At 47.5% G+C, this 25,607-nt stretch overlaps 2 protein-coding genes across 2 annotated transcripts; both read right to left on the bottom strand.

Moving 5' to 3' along the window:
• Nucleotides 1-1,420: 1,420 nt before the first annotated feature.
• Nucleotides 1,421-25,011, bottom strand: Txndc12 (thioredoxin domain containing 12). Its single transcript, XM_055628805.1, has 7 exons — nt 24,799-25,011; nt 15,366-15,426; nt 10,517-10,569; nt 7,411-7,484; nt 5,303-5,372; nt 4,042-4,125; nt 1,421-2,132 (listed from the first exon to the last, which is right to left on the bottom strand). The coding sequence occupies exons 1-7, from the start codon at nt 24,887-24,889 to the stop codon at nt 2,053-2,055; spliced, it is 513 nt and encodes a 170-aa protein (XP_055484780.1). The 5' UTR covers nt 24,890-25,011; the 3' UTR covers nt 1,421-2,052.
• On the bottom strand, nt 12,192-15,357 carry Kti12 (KTI12 chromatin associated homolog). The gene has a single exon (XM_055628804.1). The coding sequence runs from the start codon at nt 13,646-13,648 to the stop codon at nt 12,644-12,646; it is 1,005 nt and encodes a 334-aa protein (XP_055484779.1). The 5' UTR covers nt 13,649-15,357; the 3' UTR covers nt 12,192-12,643.
• Nucleotides 25,012-25,607: the final 596 nt, after the last annotated feature.

The raw sequence follows: 25,607 nt of genomic DNA, 5'->3' as shown, positions 1-25,607 counted from the left end.
ATTTTCAAGCTGCTGTGAATACTGCTTTGAATATGGATGTACAAATATCCACTCAATGTTCTATTTTGAAATCTATTGGTTATATTCCCTGAAGGAGTGGAATCGCTGGCTTACATGGTCATTCTACAACTCACTTTTTGGGACATCACTTTTCAGAGCCCAGAGATGTAGTAATTGACTCACTAAAAAGCTTCTGTGCCCAGGTATCCCTTATGAAGTCCTGCTGTGCCCCAGACTGAAGCCACCTGTTTCACTGAGTCACCTCAGAATGTAGAGAAACATGGTAGAAGGAGCAGGAGTCGGCAATCAGATCCTGGTGGTTAGAACCCAGTGTTTATGCGGTCTAGGACCTAGGACTGATGACGCCGCCCTCTGACCTTCCCTTTGTAAGTTAGGCTGGCTGACAGCGTTTAAAGAGAAGCTTTAAACGTGGAGCTTTTAAACCGTGGAGCACACGGTTAATCACAGCACTTGGGAGGCAGAGGTGGATTTCTGAGTTCCAGGCCAGCCAGGGTAATACGGTGAAACCCTGTATTAAGGAGGAAAAAAAGAAGTAGGGCTGGAGAGGTAGATGATGGTGAGAAGGCTTGCTGCTCTTCCAGAGGACCAGTTCAGTTCCCAGCACACAGCTGCCCGTCACCCTAGCTCCTGGGTGTAACCCTCTTCTGTCTCCATAAGCACAAGCACACACGTGGCATTCACATGCCCAGATGCACACACATACACAAACCCAAAACTATTTAGTGAAATAGCACCTTTCTCAGGGCTTTGAGGAGACTAAGCAAAAACTAAAATGGGGTGACACTTGTGAGCAATTCCAAGATGCTTGGCCATCTGAAGGCCCAAACATTTTTAAGGGAGTTAACACTTATCTATCTATCGTTTTGTGTAGCCCTGGCTGTCCTGGACTCGATTTGTAGACCAGGCTGTCCTTGAACTCACAGAGATTGGCCTGACTCTGGCTCCCGAGTGCTGGGACTACAGGTATGTACCACCCGGCCTGGCAAGGGAGTAACATAATCTTGAAGAAAGTAGTAAAGGGTTTTAGCAGGGGAGCAACATGGATGCCAGCTCTGAAAACATCCTTCTGGGGAAAGCCAGGAAGACAGGCTACAGTAGCATATCACAGAAGAGTTACCGGGCTGTCACAAGTAAGTCTAGGAAAGAGAAAAGGCCTGTGCTATACTACAGGTGACAGCCAGGCTTTAAAGGGATGGTGGTGGCTCTCCCTGTGCTCAGAGGCTCAGGAAGCTGATGTGGACACCTGGACAACAGAGATTCCACCTTAACAACAACAAAGGAAACACCTTTGATGTGGGTGGTAGAGGGACAGGCTAGGAATCAGCCACAAGCCAGTTTTCTTCCTCCTCCTCAGTAGCTACCCCTTCTCTGTCCAGTAATGAAAGGCCACCACAGCATCTTTCTGTTTTAAGTTTTAATAAAGCTTAATGAAACAATAGTTAATCTTTTGTGTTTGTTTAACCCCAGTACAAAAATACAGTTGCTGGATTGACAAAATGGCTCCACGCAGGCTTGAAGGCTTCAGTTTCTCTAACAGCAACAGGGAAAGCATGCTTCCAGTTGGGGCTGAGTCCCGCACACAGCCATTCTTGACACGCATGCGTGCAAACGGGGATGTCTGAGCAAAGGAGGAAGGGTGGAGGGGTTCAGGAAGAAGCCCAGGATTATTACCAAGAGAAAAGGAGAATGTCTTCTTAAAAAATTGGCAAGGAATTCCTGCAATTTGTACACAATAGAAAAGACACTTCCATTTTCTGTTCACTTCAGCATGAGCAGGAGAAATGGGTAAAGACTTAAATACTGACATGAAGTGAGTGTCCGAGTGGCTCAAGTTTTGTATCAAATAGTTTCATTCTTTACATTCAGAGGAATGGCTGTGTGGAGAGGGGGAGCAGAAGACTCGGTCGGCCATGCTGCCGGCTCCGCAGACTGGCTTCCCTCAGCAGGCCACGGCCATGGCCAGCGCTCCTTCCGGTGTGGGTAGCAGCACGGTTCCCGGTGGTTTAACTGCTCTGGGGGATTCCTCGGTCGTCACAACTCATCTTGAAGGTGTTTGTCTCTGAAGGCATCGCCGGTCAGCCTCTCCTGAGCTTCCTTCATCCCTTGAACAACTGGAATAACGGGAAGGGGAGGGGTCAGTGTGCGCAGCGTCACCACCTGACACCAGACAGCAAACAGACTTTAAAGGTTTTAGGAGAAACACAAGAGCGTGAGACCCGGACTACGAGCTGGCTCTGGGCTTCAGCCCTGACCTGTTTTCTATTACCTTGGGCTGTTAAAAAAACAACAACAACAACAACGAAAAACAATCAAAGAGAATGGATAATACAGGTGTTTCATAAACTCCGAAGACCTACAGAACCGCCGGTTGTTGAGCTGGTTGCGCGCTAGCATGACTGCGCATGCTCACTTGGCTCCGGGAAGCTGGGACCCCTTCCTGCTGCCCCTCTTTGGAATGACTTGAATTTATCGCATTCCCTATAGTTTAGATCACACTGATCATGATGTTACGTAAACACGCACACACGTGCACTCTACGAGAGGAAGTGATCTTTACTGAAGGCCTTAATCATTTTTACTATTAATAAACGATAATAGAAAAAGCCAAGTTTCCAGGGGGAAAGGAGAAGCTTAAGGAAAGACAGAGACAGACGGAAGTCTTACGCACTGAGGCATGCCGTCACTGCAGGCCTGTGGGTGAAGCTCTACAGCAGGAGGGCAGGCGCCGGGCTGGGCCAGGCTGTTTTGGGAACCTTGCAACCCCATATATGCTTACAAAAGCAGCTAACAAGTTAGTTTGGCCCTGCTCTACCTACGCTTTTAATAAAGGCAGGTGTGACTGTTTCCAGTCTCATGCTGACTAAGCCAGGAGGACTCAGGGAAGAGCCTTGTGCTCACCTTTGGGCTGTCAGCGTGGGCTGACAATAGCAGCTGTTAAGAGCTAAAGGGAAGGTGACCCTTGAGAGACAGGTGTTTAGGACAGAAAGCCATTGCCCTTCTGTGGGGAAACTGCAGCTAACGCCAACATCTACGAGGTCTTCCGATATTAGGCTGCGGTGGACACATGCTCCTAGCCCAGGAGGCAGAGAGACAACATACCTCCATCTTTCCCCCTTTCCTATCCTAGGAATAAGAGTGCCAAGGACAGAGCATAGCATGACCAATGACTCGGCAACCTAACAACAGGTAATACGTGACAACTTAGTAAAGCTCAGGAGAGGGAGGGACAACACGAGGACCAAGGCCAGCCCCTGCCTTGGAAATGACAGTGCTCCAAAATCTAGACACCGAAAAGCGAGGCAGATCCTTCAGCCTTCCCTCTGGCTGCAATGTGCCTTTCCCATTTTCGCTGACAACAGCGCACCCCTGGGGACTGAAGCCACGTGCTCCTGGAAAGCTTTACCACACACTTGCTGTCATGGTTTGAAATGTCTTGGTGTCTTTCTAGGAAAGATTATTACTTTGTATTACATTTTTATTTATTTTCTGCATGCGCGTGTGTGTGAGCGTGTGTGTGAGCATGCGCGTGCGTGAGAAAAGCACTCCTAGATGACTGCACCTGCACAGAGGTCAGAGGACAACTTGCAGCAGTCAGTTCTCGCCTCCTACCGGCTCTGGTGATCCAACTCAGGCCTGGTTTAGCAGTGGGTGTCTTTACCCTTCCCATCTTGCCAGACCCAGGAACAAACTCGTACATTGCTTGTCCATTTAGTTAATACCCATGAAACTGCTAAGTTTGTTTTCCTCTTCCTCTGGATTCCAGCAGGAAGAGCAGTATCGGTGTGATGGGAAAACAAAACAAATCTAACTCCAGCTTCCAGCAGCCCTCAGTTCCTGTTCTTCCGCTGGAGCCTAAGGCACTGGGGAAAGGCTGAGTTTCAGCTTCCAATGGTATTCAATACAGGATCTAGCCGAAAGCTCGTCATGAGGGAGGTGTTCAGCCCCACAGGCTCATAGGGGGATAGGTTTCTGTCACAGACCTGCCCGGGACCACCCGCCTTCTTCCTCTCAGAACTGTACCTTGCTCAGCACTGACGTAGAAATATTTGTAGCTGGGGTTTCCACTCTCATTGATGATTTCAGGGCGCACCTTGCCACTGGGATCTGTTGAAGACAAAGGTGTGGAGAGGTGGTGATTACAACAGAAAGGTACCCGACCACCTGTACACTAGGCCCTCGGGAGAGAAGAGCCACCTCTGCAGCCCATCGTGTCCCATGTTATAATCATAAAAATGACATGTACTTCCCTGAACACAGTTCACCTCCTCCACCCCATATCCTGGCAATACTATTCCCTTTCTGGACTACTCCTTTTCTCCTTGATGATGATATTTCTTCATTTGCAGCATCTGCTAAATCTGGCCAGCTGTTTTCTGTATATTAATTTCTTTCTTTTTTTTTTTGAGATAGGGTTTCATGTATTCTAGGATGTTCTCAAACTTCCTATGTAACAGGCTGGCCTTGAACTCCTGATCCATCCTCCTGTCTTTACTCCCCAGTGCTGGGATCATAGATGTTTCCTATTTTAGAAAAATTGAGCTGGGTGTGATGGTATATGCCTTAATCTCAGCACTCAGAAAGCAGAGGCAGGTAAATCTCTGTGAGTTCAAGGCTAGCCTGGTCTACAGAGTGATTCCAGGAGAGCCAGAGCTGTTACAGAGAAACCCTGCCTCAAAAATAGATAGATAATTGTTGAACGGCAAAGCTGTGCATGAGGGCACACAACTTTAGTCCCAGCACTTGAGAGACAAAGGCAAGTGGATCTCTGTGAGTTCAAGGCCAGGCTGGTCTACACAGTTAATTCCAGGACAGCCAAGGCTACACAGAGAAACAAAACAAAACAAAACCACAAAAACCAGACACATGTCTGGCCATGCTGTCCCACTGGCTCAACTGCATATACACCCAGGGGTGGAAACTGCTTCTCTCTCCCTAGGAGGTCTTAGATGTTTGTGTGATACATGGATGATTTCCAAATGACTGTGGACATCACAGTCAGATGTCATCCTATGGAAGGTCAGATTTCCCCAGAAAGCAGTTATTTAATGGAAAAGCATGTCCATTCTCATATTCATATTCTTACCACCACCACCTCAGGGTCTCTGTAGCCGAGGCCAGCCTCAGACACAAGATTCCCTAGTGCTGGAGCTACAGGCATGCAGCCTCTTGCCCGGGGCCCTGGCTTTTGGACACTTCAGCTTGTCCCTGGTATAGCTCCCATGCTCATCATTTCACTGTCCACAGCTCGCCCTGGGTCACCCAACAAGCTCGTTTGCCTTACCCAAGAAAAGGATCCGTGGGATATAACCCCCATCGGGACTGAAATCTTCATCCTTGGGTTCCTCTTCATCCTGTTAAGATTAATTAGAAACCATGGATAGCATATTCGTCCTCTCCTCAGAGCCTTTCAGTAGACCCATGGCTTGCTCAGGCCAGGAGGCTCTGTGTGACCCGCCCATGTCCCCCCATGTGACCTGCCCATATTCCCCTGGCTCTTCTCAAACTTCTACCTTGTTCAGGCCTCTTTCGACACATCAACCCACTGACTGTTGCTGTCATCCAACAAGCCAGACACACTCCTAACTCAGGCTTCTGGACTTGTTCTGTCTGTCCCCCGCCCCGGTTACCCCCAGCCTCACTCCTTCTCCTGCTTCTGATTTTTGATCAAATATAATTTTCATTCCTGGACACCTGCTTTAAATCGTGAATTACTACAGCTCCTTCACCCTTCACTTTCAGCCACAGCATTAAACACCACCGTGTGTATTTTATTTTACTTGTTGTCCCGTGCTAGAATGTACTTCTGAGGGAACTCTGTTCTGTTGACCGCTGCACTCCCACCAGCCCCATCACTAGCTCCCACACATTGTTTCCTGAATGCATGGATAAGACTGGCACTGTGGCCACACTTCTTTTTTTCTAATTATCCAGCTTATCTTATCGTGTTGAGTTTTTTGCCCCCGTGTATGTCTGTGCACTGTATATGTGCACGGTGTCCTTGAAGGACAGGAGAGGGATCGGATCTCCTAGAGTTATAGATGGTTTGGAGCCACCATTTGGGGGCTGAGATTTGAACTTGGGTCTTCTGCAAGAACGTCAAGTGCTCTTAAGCACTGAGCCATCTCTGTAGCCCATGGCATGCTTTCTGAAGCTGGAGAGCACTCACTGGGAACATCTTGTCCTCTGTGAATGGGAAATCCCAGTTCACCCCAGAAAGTTAACGAGATCGTGTTCACAGGGAAAGACATTAATTTTACAACTTGTGGGGAGGTTCCCATTTCAGGGACTAAACAGGGCCATTTGTTTAAGCTGCTCTAATCAGCACTGGGCTGTCCACTAGCTATACAGGCAACATGAAGCCTCCATGGTGACTGTTAATATGTTCACAAGATTCTTGACCTATGTTTAAGCCAACAATTTCTTTAAAGGAACTCATGTCTGGAAGCATCACTTAAAGTCTACATGATCTCACATCTGAAGAGGATGGTCTGGAAGGGAGCACTGCTCAATCATGGTATTTCTCAATTATTAGGTTATTAGGATTTTGACAAAAATCACATACTTGATTTCAGACCTTTCTATAAAATGGGAACGATACCATGACTTAAAATATCCCTTCTAATGCTTGATATGCTCAAGACCTGAATTCTGTATGAAGTATGGAAGATGCCTCCTCAAGGAAACAGGAAGGCTGCGCATGGAAGGCCAGCACAGCTGAGCACCTAGTAGGTGTCCAAGTGAATCAACCTTTGCAGGAAACATAGACTATCTAGAGGGAAAATATACGAAGATACAAAACATATCCTAATTCTCCATTCCTTGTGGCAGCCCATTTGGAGTTAATGGCAAACTGGAGTACGCATCTCAGCAGTGGAATTCGGCCTCTTGGCCCTGGTTCTAATCTAAAGCTTGGTGTCTCAGAGATTGACCCTGGCAATTCTACAGCAGAGGGCTCTGACCCTGAGAACTAGACAGTATATTCCATGCAACCATGGTAACCAGACAGCAGGTTCTGTGTAACCTTGAATGAGCCCTCATATGTTCTGGCCAAGTAAAATTGCCGTTAAAATTTACTGACGTTCAGTAAATGACAACCAGATCGGAGCCTAGATTTGGTGTCCTTCTTTGTGTCGCCTTGCTCTCTTTCCCCTCAGCCTTCACTCAGGTGGTATCCAAGTTTCACTGCAGGACGGTGACAATTCCTGCTTCCTCTCTAATACTTGATGGGTTTCCAATACATCTGTCCTATAATTCCTAGTATGAGAGGTCAAGAGAAAAACAACACATAGCCAGTTCTGCCCATATTACCTTATATTAAATCTAAAACAATCCCTTAAAATCACAGAGTGAGGAGGGGGGAAGGAAGAGGAGACATTCTTTAAGTCTTACCTCCAGATTTACCATAACAAAATTATGGGACAGTTCTGAAATTTCTGTAGATTCTGCAAATTTAGGTTTTAAAGCTAAGGAGAAAAAAAAGAAAAAAGATATTGCAATGACAGAAATATTATCATACCCAAATACTAATGAGTATAGACATCACCAATTCTCACTGATGGCTCAGGCATTAGCTAAGTTAACTTACAGAACTGAAACTTCTGTTAAGTCTAAAGAACTAGAATCGAGAGCTGGGGGTGTTCTTGTCTGTAAGGTGCCTGGCATTGCAAGCATGAAGGCGTAAATTCAATCTCTAGCACTCACCAAAAAAAAGCAGGGGATGATGGCATGCACTTGTAATGGCAACGTCCAGGAGGTAGCAATCCGTGGATCCCTGGGAATGGCTGCTTCCTAGTCAGCCTCACCTAACCTGGTAGCTCCAGGTTCCAATGACAGGGGCCCAGAAATATGGCTGAGTAGATAAGGGAATTACCGTGCAAGCCTGGCAACCTGAACTTGGTCCCCAGAGTCTATGAATCCACAAAGGTGTCCTCTGGCATCAGGCCACACATCATGTGACACATACAGGAATAAATAAAAGGAAATAAAAACTATGGTGGAAGACAATTGGAAAAGGACAGCCACGGTGGACTTCCAGACTCCACATGCACACAAACACACAGGTCCTCAACATGCACAATTATAACTAAAACCAAACCCTCCGGAATGCACAGTGGCACACACTTGTAGACCCAGCTACCGGGGAGACTGAGGCAGACAGGTAACCTGCACGTACTTGAGTTTAAGACCAACCTGTGCAATGTTAGTCAAACCTAACCCAATTTTAAAAGAAGAGAGAGGGAGAAAGAAGGAAGGAAGAAAGAAAGGAAGGAAGGAAGGAAAAAAGGAAGGAAGGAAAGAAAGAAAGAAAAGAAATGCCAGGTGTGGTATAACACACTTTTACTTCCAGGCTCTATACTCAGATAGTGAGTTCCAGGCTAACCTTGTCTACGGAGCAAGTTCCAGGACAGCCAAAACTGCATAGTAAGACCTTGTCTCAACAATAAGACGTAATAAGGACAAGAATTAAAAAACAAAATATAGTCATAAAACCAGAACTGGGCAGCTAGGCTCTGTCCTGCTTCTGGCACACAATGCTATGTGACTGCAACGTGCATTCCCATTTATGAAATAAGGACAAAGGGAGCTGAGTGGGACAGCACAAATCCTTAATGGAGACAACAGACAGGAGAGGATCTTGACAAAGTTGAGGCCAGCCTGGTCTACACAGTGAGACCCTGTCTCAAAAGAAAGGAAAAAATATATATTTATGGGCCGAAGAGATGGCTCAGTGGGTAAGGATGCTGGCTACCACTAATGACCTGAGTTCAATCCCTATAACCTACACAGAAGACTCCCACAAGCTGTCCTCTGACCTCCACACACTTTTATAAAAGCAAAGAATTATAGCGTGTGAATGCACATGTCCTGTAACACACGTGGTCAGAAGACAGCTCAGTGGGACCAGTTCTCTTTTAGCTTTCTGTGGGGTTCCAGGAATCAAGCCCAGAATGCCAGACTCGTGCAGCAATGTCTTTTCACAATAAGCCATCTCACTGGCCCCCCCCAGTTTGCTTGTTCACAACATTAGCAGTCGGTGGGGAGAAGCTGACCTCGACTGGGGGCAAGGCTCAGTAAAGTGCTTGTTTGGCACTCACAGGGCTCCGGCTTAGATTCCAAGCACTCGGGGGTAGTGGCACACGCTAGCAATTCCAGCACTTGGGAGATGGAAAATCAAAAGTTTGAGGTCATCTTTTAATTCACAGTGAGTGTACTATTACCCTGTCTCAAAACAAAACACCATACAATAAATATAGATAGAATGCTGGGCCAGATCAATGGCTCAGGGGTTGAGAACACTTTCCTGCTCTTGCAGAGGACCTGAGTTTGATTCCCAAGGTCCACAACTATCTGTAACTCCAGTTTCAGGGGATCTACCCTCTTCTGCCCTCTGAGAGTACCAAGCATAAGTGTGGTTCACATACATACATGCAGGCAAAAAACACTCATATGTAAAATATAAACAAATAAAATGGGTACTAAAGAAAAATCAACTAAAATAAAAAAGCCAAGTGGTGGCTGTGCATGCCTTTAATCCCTGTTCTGGAAAAAACAAAAAAGAAAAAAAAATATGTATATATATATGCACGATAAGTTTAAAAAAAGAAAAAAAGCTGGGCATGGTGGTACACACCTGTAATTCCCAGAACTCAGGGAAGCAGAAGGTAAGCAGATCAGATCGCTTTGAGATCAAGGCCAGCCTGGTCTACAAAGCAAGTCCAGGACAGCCAAAGCTACATAGAGAAACCCTCTCTGGAAAAACCAAAGAGGGGGGTGGGGGAAGGAAACAAGGTCTGTCGGTAGAACCCATGCAACTATCTTCTAATTACGATCACGTGTGTGGGGTTAGTATATTTACATGAATACAAGTGGTCAGAGGTGGCAGGTGTTAGATTCCCCTGGAGCTGGGGTCACAGGCAGGGATAAGTCACCTGACATGGGTGCTGGGAACCAAGCTCAGGTCCTCCGGCAGAGCAGTATGTGTGTGCCCTTAACCACCAAGCCAGGTCTCTCTAGCCCCTTTTTTGAGACAGAGACTCATTCTGTTGTCCGGGGTATCCTCAGACTCCTGAGTGCTGGGATTACAGGCATGAGCGGCCTGCCCAGCTGCACTTCTTTTTAACTAGGATCTTCCTGGTTGTAGCTGTGTCCTACTCACTGGTGACACACAGGCAAAAGACTCCAGTAAAAATGTCCTCCAGTTCTGACTGGTTCTCTCCTCCCCGAAACCAGCTATTGTTCCACTGCACAGGACTCCAGCTTCTGCTGTGACGGACTGTCCATGACACTAAGACATTTAACTCCACACTCTATGTAACTGAATCTTAATACTCTCAACTCCGCTCACACACCGGCAGACACTGCAGACTTGTAAGGGAGGGAACGTGTGGAGCACTTCCTGCGTCTTGCTCAAGGCAATCAGCAGTGCTTTGCCAGCGTCAGTCAGCACTAACACTTACTACACGTCTGAGGCCTGGCCTTGGGAGGAAACACTCACCTTTGCATGCTCCACACCAAGACTTATGGATGATCACCATCAGCGGCAAGCCACTGAAAAACAAAGAAACTGTGTTCCAATAAAACTCTTCAAAAGTACTCTAGAGCAAAACAATCGGTTCACTGAGTCAAAGAGTAATGCACAGGAACTTACAACGAGAACTGTAACAAACCAACTACTTAAGCCACAGATTGTTATCAGAAAAACTACAGTAAGTGCTGATATTTCTGTAATTTCTACAAATTTGGGCTTTAAACATAGGGAGAAAATGAGGTAGAAGGAAAACATCAAATCAACTATTTTAGATGTTATTGTATGTCCAAATGATTACTATTTCATAATTATTAAAAGTGTAAATAAAAAAAACCTTCATTACTATGCTAAGTACAAAACTACGCTATAAAATCCTGGACAGGGCCAGGGAGATGGCTCAGTAGGTAAAATGCTTGCTGTAGAAGCATGACGGCTTGAGTTTAGATCCCCAGATCTTAGTCACCCTCTCCACCGCAGTTAGACTTTCTGAGCCAAGTGTTCTCAGCTGTCTTGACACCCCCTATGTGACACACAGACTATGACTGACCCCCCACCCCAGCAGTTGCTATACACCAGGGCTGGTCTACATGATCAGCTGTGGTTAGGTAAGTGTAGGGCAAACCAGCTCACCTTCCGCCTAACAAGCTGAATGGACTGACTCAGGCCTCCGGGATTACTTAGTAAAGGATTATAAACCACATGAGAAAAACAGGCGTAGATGGCAGGATCCAGGTGACCATAACTAGTGTGTTGAATGTGACTATTATGTGCCAAATATTTTGTAAGCCTAATACTATAGCCTCACAATCAACTCTAGAAACTTCTTTTTAGTTAGTTATGCTCCGGGCACAGTGACACACATCTCCGCTGCCAGCATTCTGGAGGCTGGTTTCTGAATTCGGGGCTAGCTTGATCTACAGTGAGCAGGCCACCCAAGGAGATGTGGCAAGATCCCTCCCCCCAAACACACAATAAATAAATATTTTTCTATGTGTGCACGCGTGTGTGTGCACCCACACACACTCCGGAAGGGGAGGACCTAGCAAACAAGTAGGAGAGAATGCATGTATACTGTGGAGCTCAGAGGCCCTCCCTTTCATGGAACAGGCCCCAGGGATTGAACTCAAGACTGTTATGTTAGTTAGGCTTGGAGGCAAGCACTCCCGGCATTCCAGGCTACCACATCGTCCTATTTTTACTTGATTCAGGCTCTCAAACTATGTAACCTAAACTAGCCTAAAACTGGCAACCCTCCTGCCTCAGCCTCCCTGAGTGGTAAAATTATTGTACAGTGGGATTTCAAATACTTTCTCAAGCTCTTCTGAAGACACCTCCTGGCAGCCAGTTAACACTGCACAGTTCGTTCTGTGATGGCTAGCCTTCATACTATTAAGCATGTTTGCATTTCACACAACTTCTCAAGGTCAAAGATACATCTGAATCATACAGATAATGCAAATTCAGTACTTACTGTTTGTTACCAACAAAATTAAGATTATAGTGATGTTTGTCTTGAAATATGCAATAAAGCAAATCGTTACCGAATGTGGCACAATATATAAACCAAACTCTTTGTATACGATAATACATGTCTATGTAAAATATTAAGCTTCAGGGGGAACATGAAATTAAGAGTCCAGCAGACAACTTCACAAGATTTTATTAGAGGAAATGGCTAATGGTTGTCTTACACAAATATCAGTTTCCCAGGGACAGAAGATTCACCTGTGTTCGAAGCTCCAGGATAAGTAACAAGAAGTACTGTACTCAAAAATACTTGTAGTATAAAAGGACCATCGTCAATACAAAACTTATCTTCGGTTTCTTCTTACAGTCGATTTAAAACAAGTCTCTTCCATTCTGATGGAAGGAAAAGTACCCTCAAGTAGAGTCCAACCGAAGCCACTTGGTATTTCTGGACCTAGCGATTCTTCGCCTCAGTTTATGCTATATATATTCTTGGGGAACGGCAGAGAGGCAGAAAATGAGCCGGTCAAACTTAGCAACCCTAGTACTATCGTATGCTCTGCAGACCTTAGACTATTCTTTCCAGACAAAGTATAGCAGAATCCAGACAAAATGCCCACCACCACATTACTGCAAACTCTGGTTCAGATACTGAAGAAACATGTTGGCCAACTGAGGCAGGTTCTCGTTGTTGGGATGCATTTTAGTGTAGGAAATAAACTGGCGACGGAGGCGACTCAGTTCTGCCAAGGTCAAAGGCCTGGTAAATCGGAGATGTTCTGTGGTGCCAGGAAGTGTTAACAAGTCTCCGGGTACCGCGCCCTTCTGTGCTTCCATCAGAGCAGTCAACACCTGGCTCGTGGCCTGATCCAGCTGGTGTAGAAAGCTGCCAGAGGCCAGAGGCTGGGACTTCGTGGACTGATGGGGTGGGGGTGCCCGATTCTCAAACAGCGCAGAGCGGATCTCGGCCAGGGGCAACGGCTCTTCTAAACCCACCACGGTGAACAAGGGGCGATCCCAGCGGTTCCGAGAGTCAGGAGCCTCAAAGCGCAGCGCTAAGGACTCCAAAAGTTCGGGAGAGAAGGCACTGGACTTTGCAGATCTCCCGGACTCGGGGGTCCCCACAGCTGGAGGAGTGGACGGCAGGGTTTCCTCTGGATCCGGTTCCCCGGGGGCAGCGGCCGGGAGTTCCCCGTTTGCCGAGGGGCTGGCGGCGCGCTGTTCCCGCGCAGCGCCGGCCGCCTGAGGTTTCCCGTCCTCCTCGGCGGCGTCAGCCTCCCCGAGCCCGCGGCTCGGCCAGCCGGGTCGCACGCAGTAAACCAGGCAGAGCGGCGTGCGCGCGGCCCGCGCGAGGCAGTACAGCTCGTAGCGGAAGCCCTTGATGTAGTTGACGGAGTCCAGGATGACCACGTCCTGCCGGCTCAGGCGCCGCTCCACCGCGGCCCGCAGCGCGGCGCGCAGGGCCTTCTCCCCGGCAGAGTCGCCGTACACTGCCGGGTCCCGCGCGCCCAGCACCGAGGCGTCGTCCACCACGTACACGGCCCGGCCGTCGCCGGCCAGCGCCCGGCGTAGCTCTTCCGTACGCCGGCTCTTGCCGCTGGAAGGCAGCCCGCAAAACACCACGAGCGGCATCCTCTCCAGGGGCAGCCATGTGCAGACGCTCTGCGTCAGCTTCCGGCACGAACCGGAAGTAAACCCCACACTTCCTGTTTTCCTACGCTCTTACAGGGCCTTTTGTTTCTATGGGAAACGGGAACTAACCAACGTTCTCAAAAAGGAGACGCAGAGATTTGAATAGCATCAGTTGTTTACACCAAATATTAAAGGCCTCAAAATTGCACTCCGTCAGAGAACACGCCTATCTATTTATTAGGATTTAGTGGGCATTCAGCAAAATTACTAGCGCCACATTTAGCACACAGAAAGCAATTTACAAAACTGCTTCTCTATTCAGGACTTCTCCCGCACCTGGTAGGTCTTAGTAAACGTTTATTCATAACAACTATTTCAGTCAACATCTTTCCATGGCTGAGGGCAGAGATGAACATAAAACTGTTCCCCAAAAGAAATCAAGGATCCGAGCAGTCAGGGAGGCAGACTACTGTTCCAGGCCAGCCTGGTATACAAAATGAGTCCAGGCCAGCCAGACCTACCCAGAGAAACCCTGTTTCAAAAAACAAAAACAAAAAACAAAAAACGCTATGGGTAGCCTTACACTAGCGTGAAGAGCAGAAGTGAAAAAGCTGCCCAGAAAAAGTCACTGAGGTTTTTTGACTGATACTTGAATTTGTTTCTATTTGTTTGGAGATGGTGCTGTACTGGGGCCCTGTGCATGCTCTCTACCACTGAACTACACCCTCTGGTCGAATCATTTCATTTTGAACTTGAAAGACTAATGGAAATGGGTTGCCAAATACAATGCAGGTTTTCCAATTAAATCCGAATTTAAGATGATTTTTTTTTAAGTTGCATAAGCTGTATGGACATATTTAATTTTCCTTTGTGTGAAATTTAAATTTAGCTGGGCATCTTTTATTCTTACTATTGAATTTGGCAATCCTGCTGCAGAGGCTCTCATGACACTGAGAGCCCAGTGTGACCAGGCTGCGGGATCTGTTCAGCAATAAGCACTAGTCTGGTAGGTGCAGAGTGTTAAGTGTGAGCACGCCTGTGCCAGGAGTGTGGTACAATACAGGACTCACATGCTGGAGGAGAGTAAGTCTCTAAGAGAGTGTGGCAGAGAAATAAAAGTTCTGACTCTGCCACTTAATAGCAGTTTAAATGCTCAAAAGTAATCTCATTTTTCTGTGTTTCAGTTTCCTTCTCTATAAAATATCAAATTATTTCATAGTTGTTCCAATCTCAGAGGTTATAGAGACTATAAATAAACCAATCCATGTAAAACTGACAGTTCCTGGCTTCTGCCTTCTTTCCACAACTCCTTATGCTCTGGGTTGTTTGTTCATAAACTAAACCTCCCTGGAACATGACATTATTTTAGCTTTAGGCTTTAGGCAGTGTAACTCACTGACTGAGGGTACAGAGCCTACAGGAGTTGTCAAAAGCTCAGTTCTGCTAGGTACTAACTTGGGAGCTTGGACAAATTAACCATTAAGTGATTTACTTTTTCATTTCTAAAGAAAGTAACAATACTTCATGGAAATGTTGTGAAACTAAATTCATTAATTTGGATTGTTTAACACCTGGTGTACAGTAAGCGCTAAGTTTTTGTTACTGGGGAAATCATCTAGTTCTTGTGGGGCCTTCACTCGGCTCGTCATCTGAAAGCAACGCTAGGTTAACGACAAGAACGCTTGTTACTGCAAACAGCCGACACCACGACTTATACCTTGCGGCTGCCTCTTTCTTCCCATCTTCGAGAGTCCTCCAGTGAATATGGTCTCCAAAACCTAGAAGGAAAGAGCCTTATAAACATCCATACAACGAACAAAGGACATACACACAAGAAAGAAGTAAGACATGCTGTAAAAGAACCATGAACAGAGAGAGAGAAAAAAAAAAAGCACTTTCCTCTTCAAGAGCCTGGTTCAATATCCAGCGATCGCCATTGTTTTCTGGGCATACTGAACCATAGATAGTCACATTCCACAAACTTGTGCTCAGGCCTCTGAGTGGAAATAACACCATTTAAATAATGATGTGGAATGCTTTGTCAACTAGCACAAACCATGCCAACAATACTTTAAGAATGAATGGGAATGTCCTACTCAGTAAACAGAAAGAACCCTCACCGAGACGAAAAGAGTGCAGCTGTAGACTCAAAAAGACACGGGTCTGTAACTCCACGTCCCAAGTGTGTGAAGTCTTGAATGAAGCCACGTAAGTCCCAGTCTCACCATCTATAAATTCAAGACACTAATTTCTCCCTCAGATTATCAGTACAAGGAAGTAATAGTCAGGTGCACTAACTGTCTTTATTCCCACAATTCAGCCAGAACGCTCTTTTTCTTTTTAAAACTGCATTTATGTGGACATGCGTATGCCACAGCCTTCGTGTGGAAGTCAGAGGACAACCTTCACCAGTCAGTGGGGGAGAACACCTGTATCCCAGCACTCAGGTGCCGGAGGCAGGTGATCTTGGTGAATTCGGGGCCAGCCTGATCTACAGAGGGAGTTCCAGAATAGCCAGGGCTACACAGAGAAACCCTGTCTCAAAAAAACAAACAGAACAAAACAAAAAAGTCAGCCCTCTCTTTTCCACCATGTGGGTTCCAGAGATTGAACTTTGGTTGGTGGGGTTTGTGACAAGCGCCTGGACCAAATGCCTGGCCCAGCGTGATCTTCTTCAATTACATCACTGCTTAGTGAGAAGAATGTCAGAGGATATCTACCGTCCCAAGGATAAAAGGTCAACTCTTGAAGGAGACAAAGGCTTCAGTAAGAAAATGACACCTGGCTGGGTGTGTCCTAGCAGACCAAGAGCAAGCAAGAGGATCCCTGTGACTTCCTGGTCTACAAGCAAGCAAGAGGATCCTTGTGACTTCCTGATCTACACAGAGTTCCAGGACAGCCAGGGCTACAAGAGAGACCTTGTCTTAAAAACAGAACAAACAAACTGCCTTTCTTCCCAGATTGCCCTCAGCACTGAGGTGTGTGCCCAGAGGGCTTTCTTCTGACAGGGCCTGCTCTCAAACCACTCCATCCTTGCCCCATCACTACACTTCCCAGACTCTTTAGACCTCTGTGTGTCTGTTTCCTTTCCTCCAAGGGGAATTCCCTAAGTGCTGGGCCCAAACCTCTTGATCTTTCCCTGCTTCCCTAGCGCGCAGCAGACTGTTCCAAGTACTCCATACAAGAGTTCTTGAAATCTTATTTGAGCCAAATCACATAATCTTATGTTATGTCTAGGAAATGTCAATGGTTATGTTAGCTGCTATTTACTTTATTTGTCCTTTCAAATTTTCATATATGTGTGTGTGTGTGTGTGTGTGTGTGTGTGTGTATCCTCTTTTATTCTTTCCCTGCCCACTGAAGCCCTCTTCCTCATAAGTCCTCTCCTATTTGTGTGTGTCCACTTAGTTAGGGTTGCTGCAGGAGCCTAGTGGGAGGTTGTCTGCTTGAGCAAGGGTAACGTGGCAGTGCCCACACCCCTGAGGAACGACTCCTCCTCCAGCAACCACTGAGTGGTATACCTGCTGAAGGGCTCTAGCTGGCTGAGCACGCAAACGTGGCACTCATTGGGTGTGCCTTTTACCCTCCCCTCAGTTAGCCAGATACATTCCTAGCGCCAGCCACCAAGATTTAGTCTTTTATTTGGTTACTTCCTCTTCCTGAGGCTGACCACCAGGGTCCAGCCATCAAAGTATTTAGATCAGTAATCAAAAGCCCCCTTTGGCTACTCTGACTAACATGCCCAATCAAAACATCTCAGCACATCCTATCACGGGGTTTCTCCCTGTGCTACTTGCTTATGGGCCACCTGTGTCTCCTCTCTATGCAGAGGGAGTCCTTTGTCCCTCCAGGGCATATATCCCTTCCCCACCCCCTGTCCTTTGCCCCTCATCTCCCTCCTGTCTTTGTCTCTTATCCCCTGCCTTTTGTCCCTCTGGGGCAAATAAATCTCCTTTGTTTTGAGAACTCTTGATATGTTCTGTGCCAATTCCTGTCCTCCTCACAGAGGAGGGGGCCTTGTGAGGCCCTTGTGCAGGGAGCCACAGTTCATGCTACAGCAGCTATGTCACATCCAGAAGGCATCAGTTCACAGCACTGTGGAGGAATGTTAATTCAGAAAATGGCTGCTCTGGCTTAGGTCCAGTAATCCCAAACAATGAAAGTAAAGTTAGTTAGAAGAAAGCGCTCATGTTTGAAAGTGATGTTTAACTGAGTGCCAGAAAAGGAGATCCGAGGAGAGGAAAGGGAAGCTACTTAATGGGCAATGCAGAGAGAAGGGGCCAGTTTTACTGGGAGAGTGTTACAGAGAGAGGTTGAATGAAAGAACAAGCCAGAAAAGTGAGAAAGGGCCAGAAGATTAGAAGAGGCTGCAAAAATTAGTTTGAGGACAAGCAGAGCAATTCAGAGGCCTGAAAGAAAAGCTAGATTGAATAAGTCAGCTGGGAGAGGAGTTGGAGCCAGAACAGCTGAGTTTAAATAGCCAGCTCTGAGCTCAGAAAGAACAAGAAGGGGTGAGCTTATTCAGCAGTAAGTCTCAGAGGCAGAAAACATTCTAGGCCTAGGTTAGGTTATATGGAGGCCAGAAGCTTCCAGGACGAGGCTTAAGTTAGCAGACAGAGGCAACAACTGAAACAGGCGAATAAAAGCTTGATTTTACACATCACTCCTTCCCATCCTCTGGCTTTTACTCTCCTGCCCCTCTTCTGAGATGTTCCTCATATCTGCTATTATTAGCCACCTTCTATGTGTACAGCAGATTACACAAGCCAACTCATGTTGTTTTAACAATAATTCCCCTCTTTGTATTTCAGTTTTCTCAGGACTCAAATGGGTGTAAAAATTTCTCTCATAAGGTTATTGTTGAATTGTAATAAAATGTTAACATAGTCTTAGTGTATAGACATCAGTATGGAGTAGCGTTTGCTTTTCTTTACAGATGAGGCTCCGAGGCTCAGAGAAGCCAGTCAGCTATACCAGGTCACCTCACTGTTAAATAACCAACCTGGGATTTAACATCCAGCCTTGTGCCTTCTCTTTCTTTCTTTTTCCCTTTTGTTTTGTTTGTTTCTGGTTTCAGAGATCTGGTTCTCTGTGTAACCCCGGCTGTCCTAAAACTTGTCCCACAGACCAGGCAGAGATCCGCGTGCCTCTGCCCCCTGAGTGCTGGGATTAAAGGTGTGTGGCACCACTGCCCAGCACCTTGTGCCTTTTCAGTCACCCCATTTGTCTTTCAGAAATGTATTCCCCCAAATGAATAACATCTAATTGTTATCAGTGTTCTTCCAAAGGGAAAGAAAAGCAGTATCCAAGCTAACCACCACAGTCTTTGAGTCTGGACAGCACTGCCAACAGGGAGGGGGGTGTGTCACCTGCCTAAGGCCCAAAGTTTGATCCTGAGGAGTGAACAATTGAGAGTGAAATTGGGAGGATGCCCAGGAGAACTGGAAGGTGCTGAAGGTGTTAGTCATCACTTCACTCGCAAGCTCAAACCTGGCCAATCGGATCCTGCTTTGTCAACAAGCAAACTAACCAGCCTGAAAAGAAACCCACCCACAGAACAATGAAATCCCAGATAAAACAACTTGCAGAATGGACTCACGGCAATAATGGAAACCCATCCACAAACACAAGGTAAAACAACGGCAGCAGAGCAAGCAAAGGTGAGGTCGCTCACGCCAAGAGCAAACATCTGCTGTGATGTGACAACGTGGACACAAGCCTGAGGCTCTCCCAAGTGCACTTCACCCTGTCAGGACCAACACTGTGAGTTCACCACCACAGGCCCACAAACTAAATGATCAGAAGCAACACAGCTAGAAAATAAACGATCAGAAGCAAGACAAGGAGGATCTTAGGGACCAAGCTTATCAACCACAGACCCAAACAACTACACATCAAGTGTTTAGAGAAACAGCTCATGTGGGTGGCCCACATCTGCAATCCCAGCATACAAGATGTGGAGCCAGGAGAGTCATTAAATTTAAGGCCGTTCTTGGAGTCATACTAAGGTTTTGAGGTTTGAGGCCAACCAGCCAGGGATTCATCCAATTCTGTTTCAAAATCAAACAGACAGACAGACAGAGAGACAGACAGAGCCCGGGCAGAGGAGTTTTCTCAGGTAGTGAAGGGCTTGCTGTGCAACCATGAGGGCCTGAGTGTGAACCCCAGCACCCACCTCACACAGGCCTGGGTCACTAGCAAGCTATTTTAGAATGCTACGATGCCCTGTCACATACAGGTTCTTACAGCCTGACTGTGCGTGATGTCTCTCCCTGTAGATGTTGAAGTTCTAATCGCCAGTATTTTATGACTGTGTTTGAGGATACGGTCTTTAAAGAGCCAATGAAATTTTGTGTTTTAGCTCCATGAGGGTGTCAGGAGCCCTAAGACTGGAGTTACAGGTAATGTGGGTGTAACTCACAGGCTGGCCTCAAACTCAGAGATTTGCCTGCCTCTACCACCCAAGTGCTGGGATTTAAGGCCTGCACCACCATCCCCAGGGTCCTGATTTTGGAGAGAGCTGATAGCTGTGAACAAGCAGAGACTAACCCGGCCGACATCTTGATTTTGGTTTCAAACCTGCAGAATCAGCAATATAAATTTCTGTTGTTTAAACCATCCAAGCTAGGGCTGAGGAGACAGCTCGGTTGGTGAGCTGTTTGCTCCACAAGCATGGAGAGCCTAGTCCCATCTCCAGGATCCACGTAACAGGCTGGACCTGACGATTCAGCAATTCCAGCACTGGCAAACTAATAGCGCCACTACATTTGTCAAAATGCACAAAATGTACATGGAGAGTGAAATGTAATATAACCTGGGTGTCTTCATTAGTAGATGTGTCAATATTGGCTCACCAACTGTGACAAACATCCTATATTAACATAAGATGCTCATATAGGAAGTGGAGAAGGGCATTCGTGTACACTCTTATTTTCTGCTCTTTTTTTTTTTTTTAAATGTGTGCCCTGTGCGTGTGTGCATGATATGTACACGTAGGAGCACATACCATATGTGTAGAGTTCAGAGGAAAACGTTATGGAGTGAATTCTCTCTCACTTTCGTGTTGGTTCTGGGGACAGAGCTTAAGTCAGCACACTTGTGCAGCAAGGGCTTCAATCTACTGAGCTTTGCTCAATTTTCCTGCAGACATAACTTTTAAAGAGCCAACGAATAGATTAAAATAGCGATGCAGAGATGGGGTGGCCAGCTCTCCTGAATGCAGCACGGATGCAAGGAAATGTAAAACAAAAGTTTATGTAACTAACAAAAATAAACATTGATAATGTTAGTTTCTGTTTCTTGTCTTTTGGAGACAGAGTTTCTCTGTGTCGCCCTGGCTATTCTGGAACTTTCTCTGTTGACTAGGCTGGTCTTCAATTCAAAGATCCACCTGCTTCTGCTTCCCAAGTGCTGGGATTAAAGGTGTATGCCACCACTGCCCAGCTGGGTAATTTTTTTCTAAGCACAGCAATTTTCAAAACATGTTTACAGGCATTTAATTTATTCTCAGAACCACCACATAAGGTGGTAACTCTATCCTTTTTCTTACAGATAAGGACACTGAAGTTAAAGAGCTTGCCTGGGCTTCCACTGCATGGAAGTAGAGCTAGGACTAGAGCACAGACGCTTGCATCTGCTGACCCATTCAGAACACATCACTGGCTCGCTAGCAATGCTTAAAGAATAAATGAAGGAACGCACCTCAAGAACACCGACTTTGGCTATAGAACACTGTGGGGATTGTGTTTTTGTTCTTCCCTTTCCCATTGAAAGAGAATTTATACAGGTAGCTTTTAGCAGTCAGGCTCTTGGCCATGGCAGCACGGAACCTCTGCAGACAGTCCAGTTGTCTAAGGTGTCATCGACAAGACAATTTTTATGCCAGTTGTCCACAAAGGAAGCTAAAGGTGCCCAGGTCAACAGCTTTTTTCCCCCTCTTCATCAAGATGGTATTTAAAACAGGAAAGGCCATTTCTACATACAGTATTTATGTCAGTGTCCAAGCTCTTTGTCCTAGATTGTTTAAAGAGGTCAGAAAAGTGTCACCCCCATGCTCCACCTGGTGAAACCTAAATAACAGAAGATCAAATGTCAGCCCGGGGCAGCCCCACCCGAGGTAGACAACATTGTACCTGCAAGGTAAGGGAACAGCGTAGCCAAGTGATGTCTGTGGTGAGAGAGCTGACTGGAGTCCTAGGTCAGCCCTTCCACCGAGCCCACAAATGCTAAGTACAGCCTGCAGAAATACGCCTCACGAAGTGACTGTAGCCATCAACAGGACACGGAGCATATGTGCTACTGTGCCAGCTCTTAATTGCAGAAGCCGAAGGCGTCTATTTCTATCACGGGCGGGAGAGCACACCAACAGCCTCTTTCTAGTTTCTTCACTGGCGGTCAGAGCCGAGCACTGCTTTAAGGACATGGGCTCTGGGACTATTCACCTTCCTGCTCTCTAGTTACTAGTTAATGCCTAATGCCCCATTTTAATAAGTTCTTCATCTACAAAACGGGGATGATAAGAAAAATACTACCCACCTCATAGTCACTCTGAGAATTAACCCGTATGAAGAATGCACAGGTGGTACCTGGGAAGCTGGCATACAGGAAATAAACGTTAGCTGTTACACTTCTTTCTATTTTCAGTTTTTTGGTCTACTGAGAATAATGAAAGAGGGTTTGGACACTGGCATGCTGAGCTTCAAGGCCTGGGGTCACACTTCTAGGCCAACCCCTGCACCTGATAAATGGTCACCAGAAGACCACAGCTGCCTAAATGCTGGCTAAATGGCCTGACCAAGGTTAAACTCTAGGCTTAGTAATTCCAGCCTAGTACACTCTACTGCACAGCACGGTGCTTCCTTTGCATAACAACAACGGCTGGGGAAGGACAGGAGGGCCACTCTGCCAACCACCAAGGTGTCTTCTGGAAAGAGCTGGGGCTAGACATCTTGGAAGAAACAACACTCATGGAAAATTTCAGGGACTGCTCCCGCAGGTAGCACCTTTTATTTTATTTTTAGTTTTAGTTTTTGAGGTGGGGTGAGAGATACTTATGTCCAAAGAATTTATACATAAGCAATACATAAAACACACACTTGAAATACAATTAATTCCTTTTCGGAACAAGTAACTATTCCTCAATGGGGGAAATAATAACAATATTTCACTTATTGGATAGTTTTCAAGTGTGTAACTTGGTAGTGCCTTCTGTTCTTTTTTTTTTTTTCACTGAATTGTCACAAACTAACTCTCCCCCTTGAGGTCCCTGGAACTCCTGATCCACCTGCTTCTGCCTCACATCCAGGGATTAAAGGCCTCAATGTGTTTTGGAGTTGTTTATCAGCCAATTATCTAACTGAACAACAGAATCTACCAGCTGACGAAGAACTGGTATTCATCCAGCACTTCATGGCACTCCACACACAGCAGTCTCGGAGCAGAGGATGAGGCAGGCTGAGCGTAACAGTCACGGAGTGCTGCGGCCTGAGAGATGAAGCTGCTGGTCAAAGGCGGCTCATTTGCGCACTGGCAGAACCCATTGAACTCAGATCCGCAGACATCCTAGCTCTCCATTCTCCCTCTGCCCTTACAAGTTTATTTTGAATACATACCAGTCTGTTTCACAATAGAAGTATCAGTATCTGAAACATTTTGACTTAATAGTGCTCACCGTGCAGTTTTAATCACTTCCCTTAAAGGTAGAAACCCACAAATCACCTTAGAAAAACTTTTTTTTCAAAAACAAAATGAGAAAAGAAAAGCTTTTCCTCACCTCCCCAACTCAAGTTCGCTTGCCATCCTCAGCTTTTTTACTTCCTACTCTACCACAACCAGGACATAAGCTGAAAGTCTTTTATTAATCTGTCTTGAATCTATCCTATTCTCATTCTCTCTCTGACTTGAATAGCAGGAACCTTGTCTGTTCCCTTCATTGCATGCCTCTGCTACCCAAGTCAATGATCAAAACATGGTTGGTGATCAAAACTGAAAACACTGAACAGAGGCGACCGTGCTCAGGCCCACTCAGTTTCCCCTCAATCTTACTGCCCACCGACGAATGTAAAAATAAGGAGCATTAAAAACAGACAAACCAACAGGGACTAGAGAGATGGCCCAATGATTAGGAGAACTTGCTGCTCCTCCTGAGGACCCGAGCTCACTTCCCAGCACCCATGTCAGGCAGCTCACAACTGCTGTAGCTCCAGCTCCTGGGGAACTGACACCCTCTTCCGGCCTCCTTGGGCCACACATTCACGTCTATACACACGGAGACACACGCAGACACAAAAAGTAAATCTTATTAAAGATAAAAACCGAATGACTGAGCCTGGAGATGATTCAGCGGGTAAGAACAGTTGAGAAAACCAAGAGGCCTGAGTTCAACTCTTAAGTAACCATATAAAAGCCTGGCATGGCGACTCATGCACGGAACTCCAAACACTGGGGACGGGATCCCGTGAGCTCACTGGCCAGCCCCTCTAGCCTGAGCTCAGACTCACTGAGACCCCGTCTCAGGAGGCGAAGAACCGGCAGGACGCACGTGGGCAGATACCACACTTAGCAAACACGCAACCGGCAGCAGCACAAGCCCATACAACAAGGTGAGGACACAGAATAACCGAGGCGGCGTTGGCGTCCATTTACAGCCCACTCAGCTCTCAGAGAAGAACCGACGAGAGGGTGTTCAAGTTCAGAAGAGGAGGCAACGGCGTGGAGTCGGGGTTCACGGTTCCTACCCTTCATTCCCGACCCCTGATGCCTCTCTCTACAAAAATCAGTTTCTCCCAACGCACCAGCTGAACCACACCGGAGGCTACTGTGGGTGACTTTCCAGCAAACACCTGGCCTTCGTCAGGCCCTTCCTTCGGTATCTCCCGGGGAATCGAGAGCCCGGTCCTGGTGGCGGTGAGGCACCTTCAGACTCAGCGACCGACCCTCCCTCCCTCTTCGGGCGGAGAGGCGACGGTTCCTGACGCCTCCCCAGGCCTGGGATCGAGAGCGCCCTCAGGCCCAACCTCCCTCCTGAGCCCTCCCGCGGGCCGAGCTCTCCCTACCCCACCGACCCGGCAGACAAAAAGGAACCCGGGGCGGCCTCCGCCCCGGCGAGAGGGGCTCGGACGGGGAGGATCGGGGTGGGGACGAGGTCTCACCCTTTCCGAGCCCGACGCGCCCCTCGGAAGGAGCGACGAGGAGCAGGAGACCGAGGCCCAGCCAACAGGTGGCCCCGAGGCGAGGCGACATCTCGGCGGAGGCGGCTGCTCCGGGCCGCCGCGCGAGGAGGTGGCGCCGCACCGCCGCTCAGCCCGGCCCCCCCGGGTGCCCAGATTGGTTTTTTTCCCCCTCCAACCTGAAGGAAGTGATGTTGGGCGGATGTGGGCGGCGCCTCGGGGGCCCGCTCGGGCACGGGGGGCGCTTAAAGGTGCAGGTCCCCGCAGGGATTTAAATACCGGGTAACTGCATCTCATCGTTAGAGCGTTGTGCGGGGTTCCGAAGAGGCCCCGGGGCGCCCCTTCCGCCGTGCGCTCTGGTCTGGGTCCTGCCGGCGCGTGCTCTGCAGAAGCGCTGGACCCTCTACCCACCCCACAGTTTGCACCGCACGTCTTGCACTCGGGCCTGATGCAACCAACTGACGCGAGCTCCGAGAGCTCCGAGGAAACCGTGGTTGGGGAGGACGAGGGCACCGGGACAGGAGTCACTGCAAGGACTTAAAGTGGGGAGCTTCTGCCCGTTAAATCTGTCGGGTTTTTTGGTGGTGGTGGGGCGGGGTCGGGTCGAGTACGCCTTTTTCCCTCCAACTACTTAACGAGTCAGCGTCCCCGACTTGCCCTCCCGGTCCCGGCGGAGCCCAGCGGGGCTTAACGCTCTGTGCGACAGCCGAAGCACACACCCCCCACCGGCCCCTACGCCGCCCCAGCGCGGAGCCCCAGACAAAGGTTAGCGCGGACGCCGCGGGATGCCG

This window comes from Psammomys obesus, unplaced genomic scaffold (genome assembly GCF_907164565.1).
Source record: "Psammomys obesus unplaced genomic scaffold, mPsaObe1.curated_primary_1811, whole genome shotgun sequence".
Lineage (NCBI taxonomy): Eukaryota > Metazoa > Chordata > Mammalia > Rodentia > Muridae > Psammomys > Psammomys obesus.
The sequence above is the reverse complement of the archived record's forward strand: the minus strand, read 5'-3'. Positions and strand labels throughout refer to the sequence as shown.

What these genes read in the sequence shown, in the direction of transcription:
- Kti12 (XM_055628804.1), bottom strand. Translation starts at nt 13,648, where the DNA reads ATGCCGCTCGTGGTGTTTTGCGGGCTGCCTTCCAGCGGCAAGAGCCGG.
- Txndc12 (XM_055628805.1), bottom strand. Translation starts at nt 24,889, where the DNA reads ATGTCGCCTCGCCTCGGGGCCACCTGTTGGCTGGGCCTCGGTCTCCTG. An exon ending in TTGGTGTGGAGCATGCAAAG is followed by an intron (nt 7,485 to 10,516) that starts GTGAGTGTTTCC and finishes TTTTCTCCTTAG; the next exon opens with CTTTAAAACCTAAATTTGCA. An exon ending in CCCACGGATCCTTTTCTTGG is followed by an intron (nt 4,126 to 5,302) that starts GTAAGGCAAACG and finishes TGTCTTCAACAG; the next exon opens with ATCCCAGTGGCAAGGTGCGC.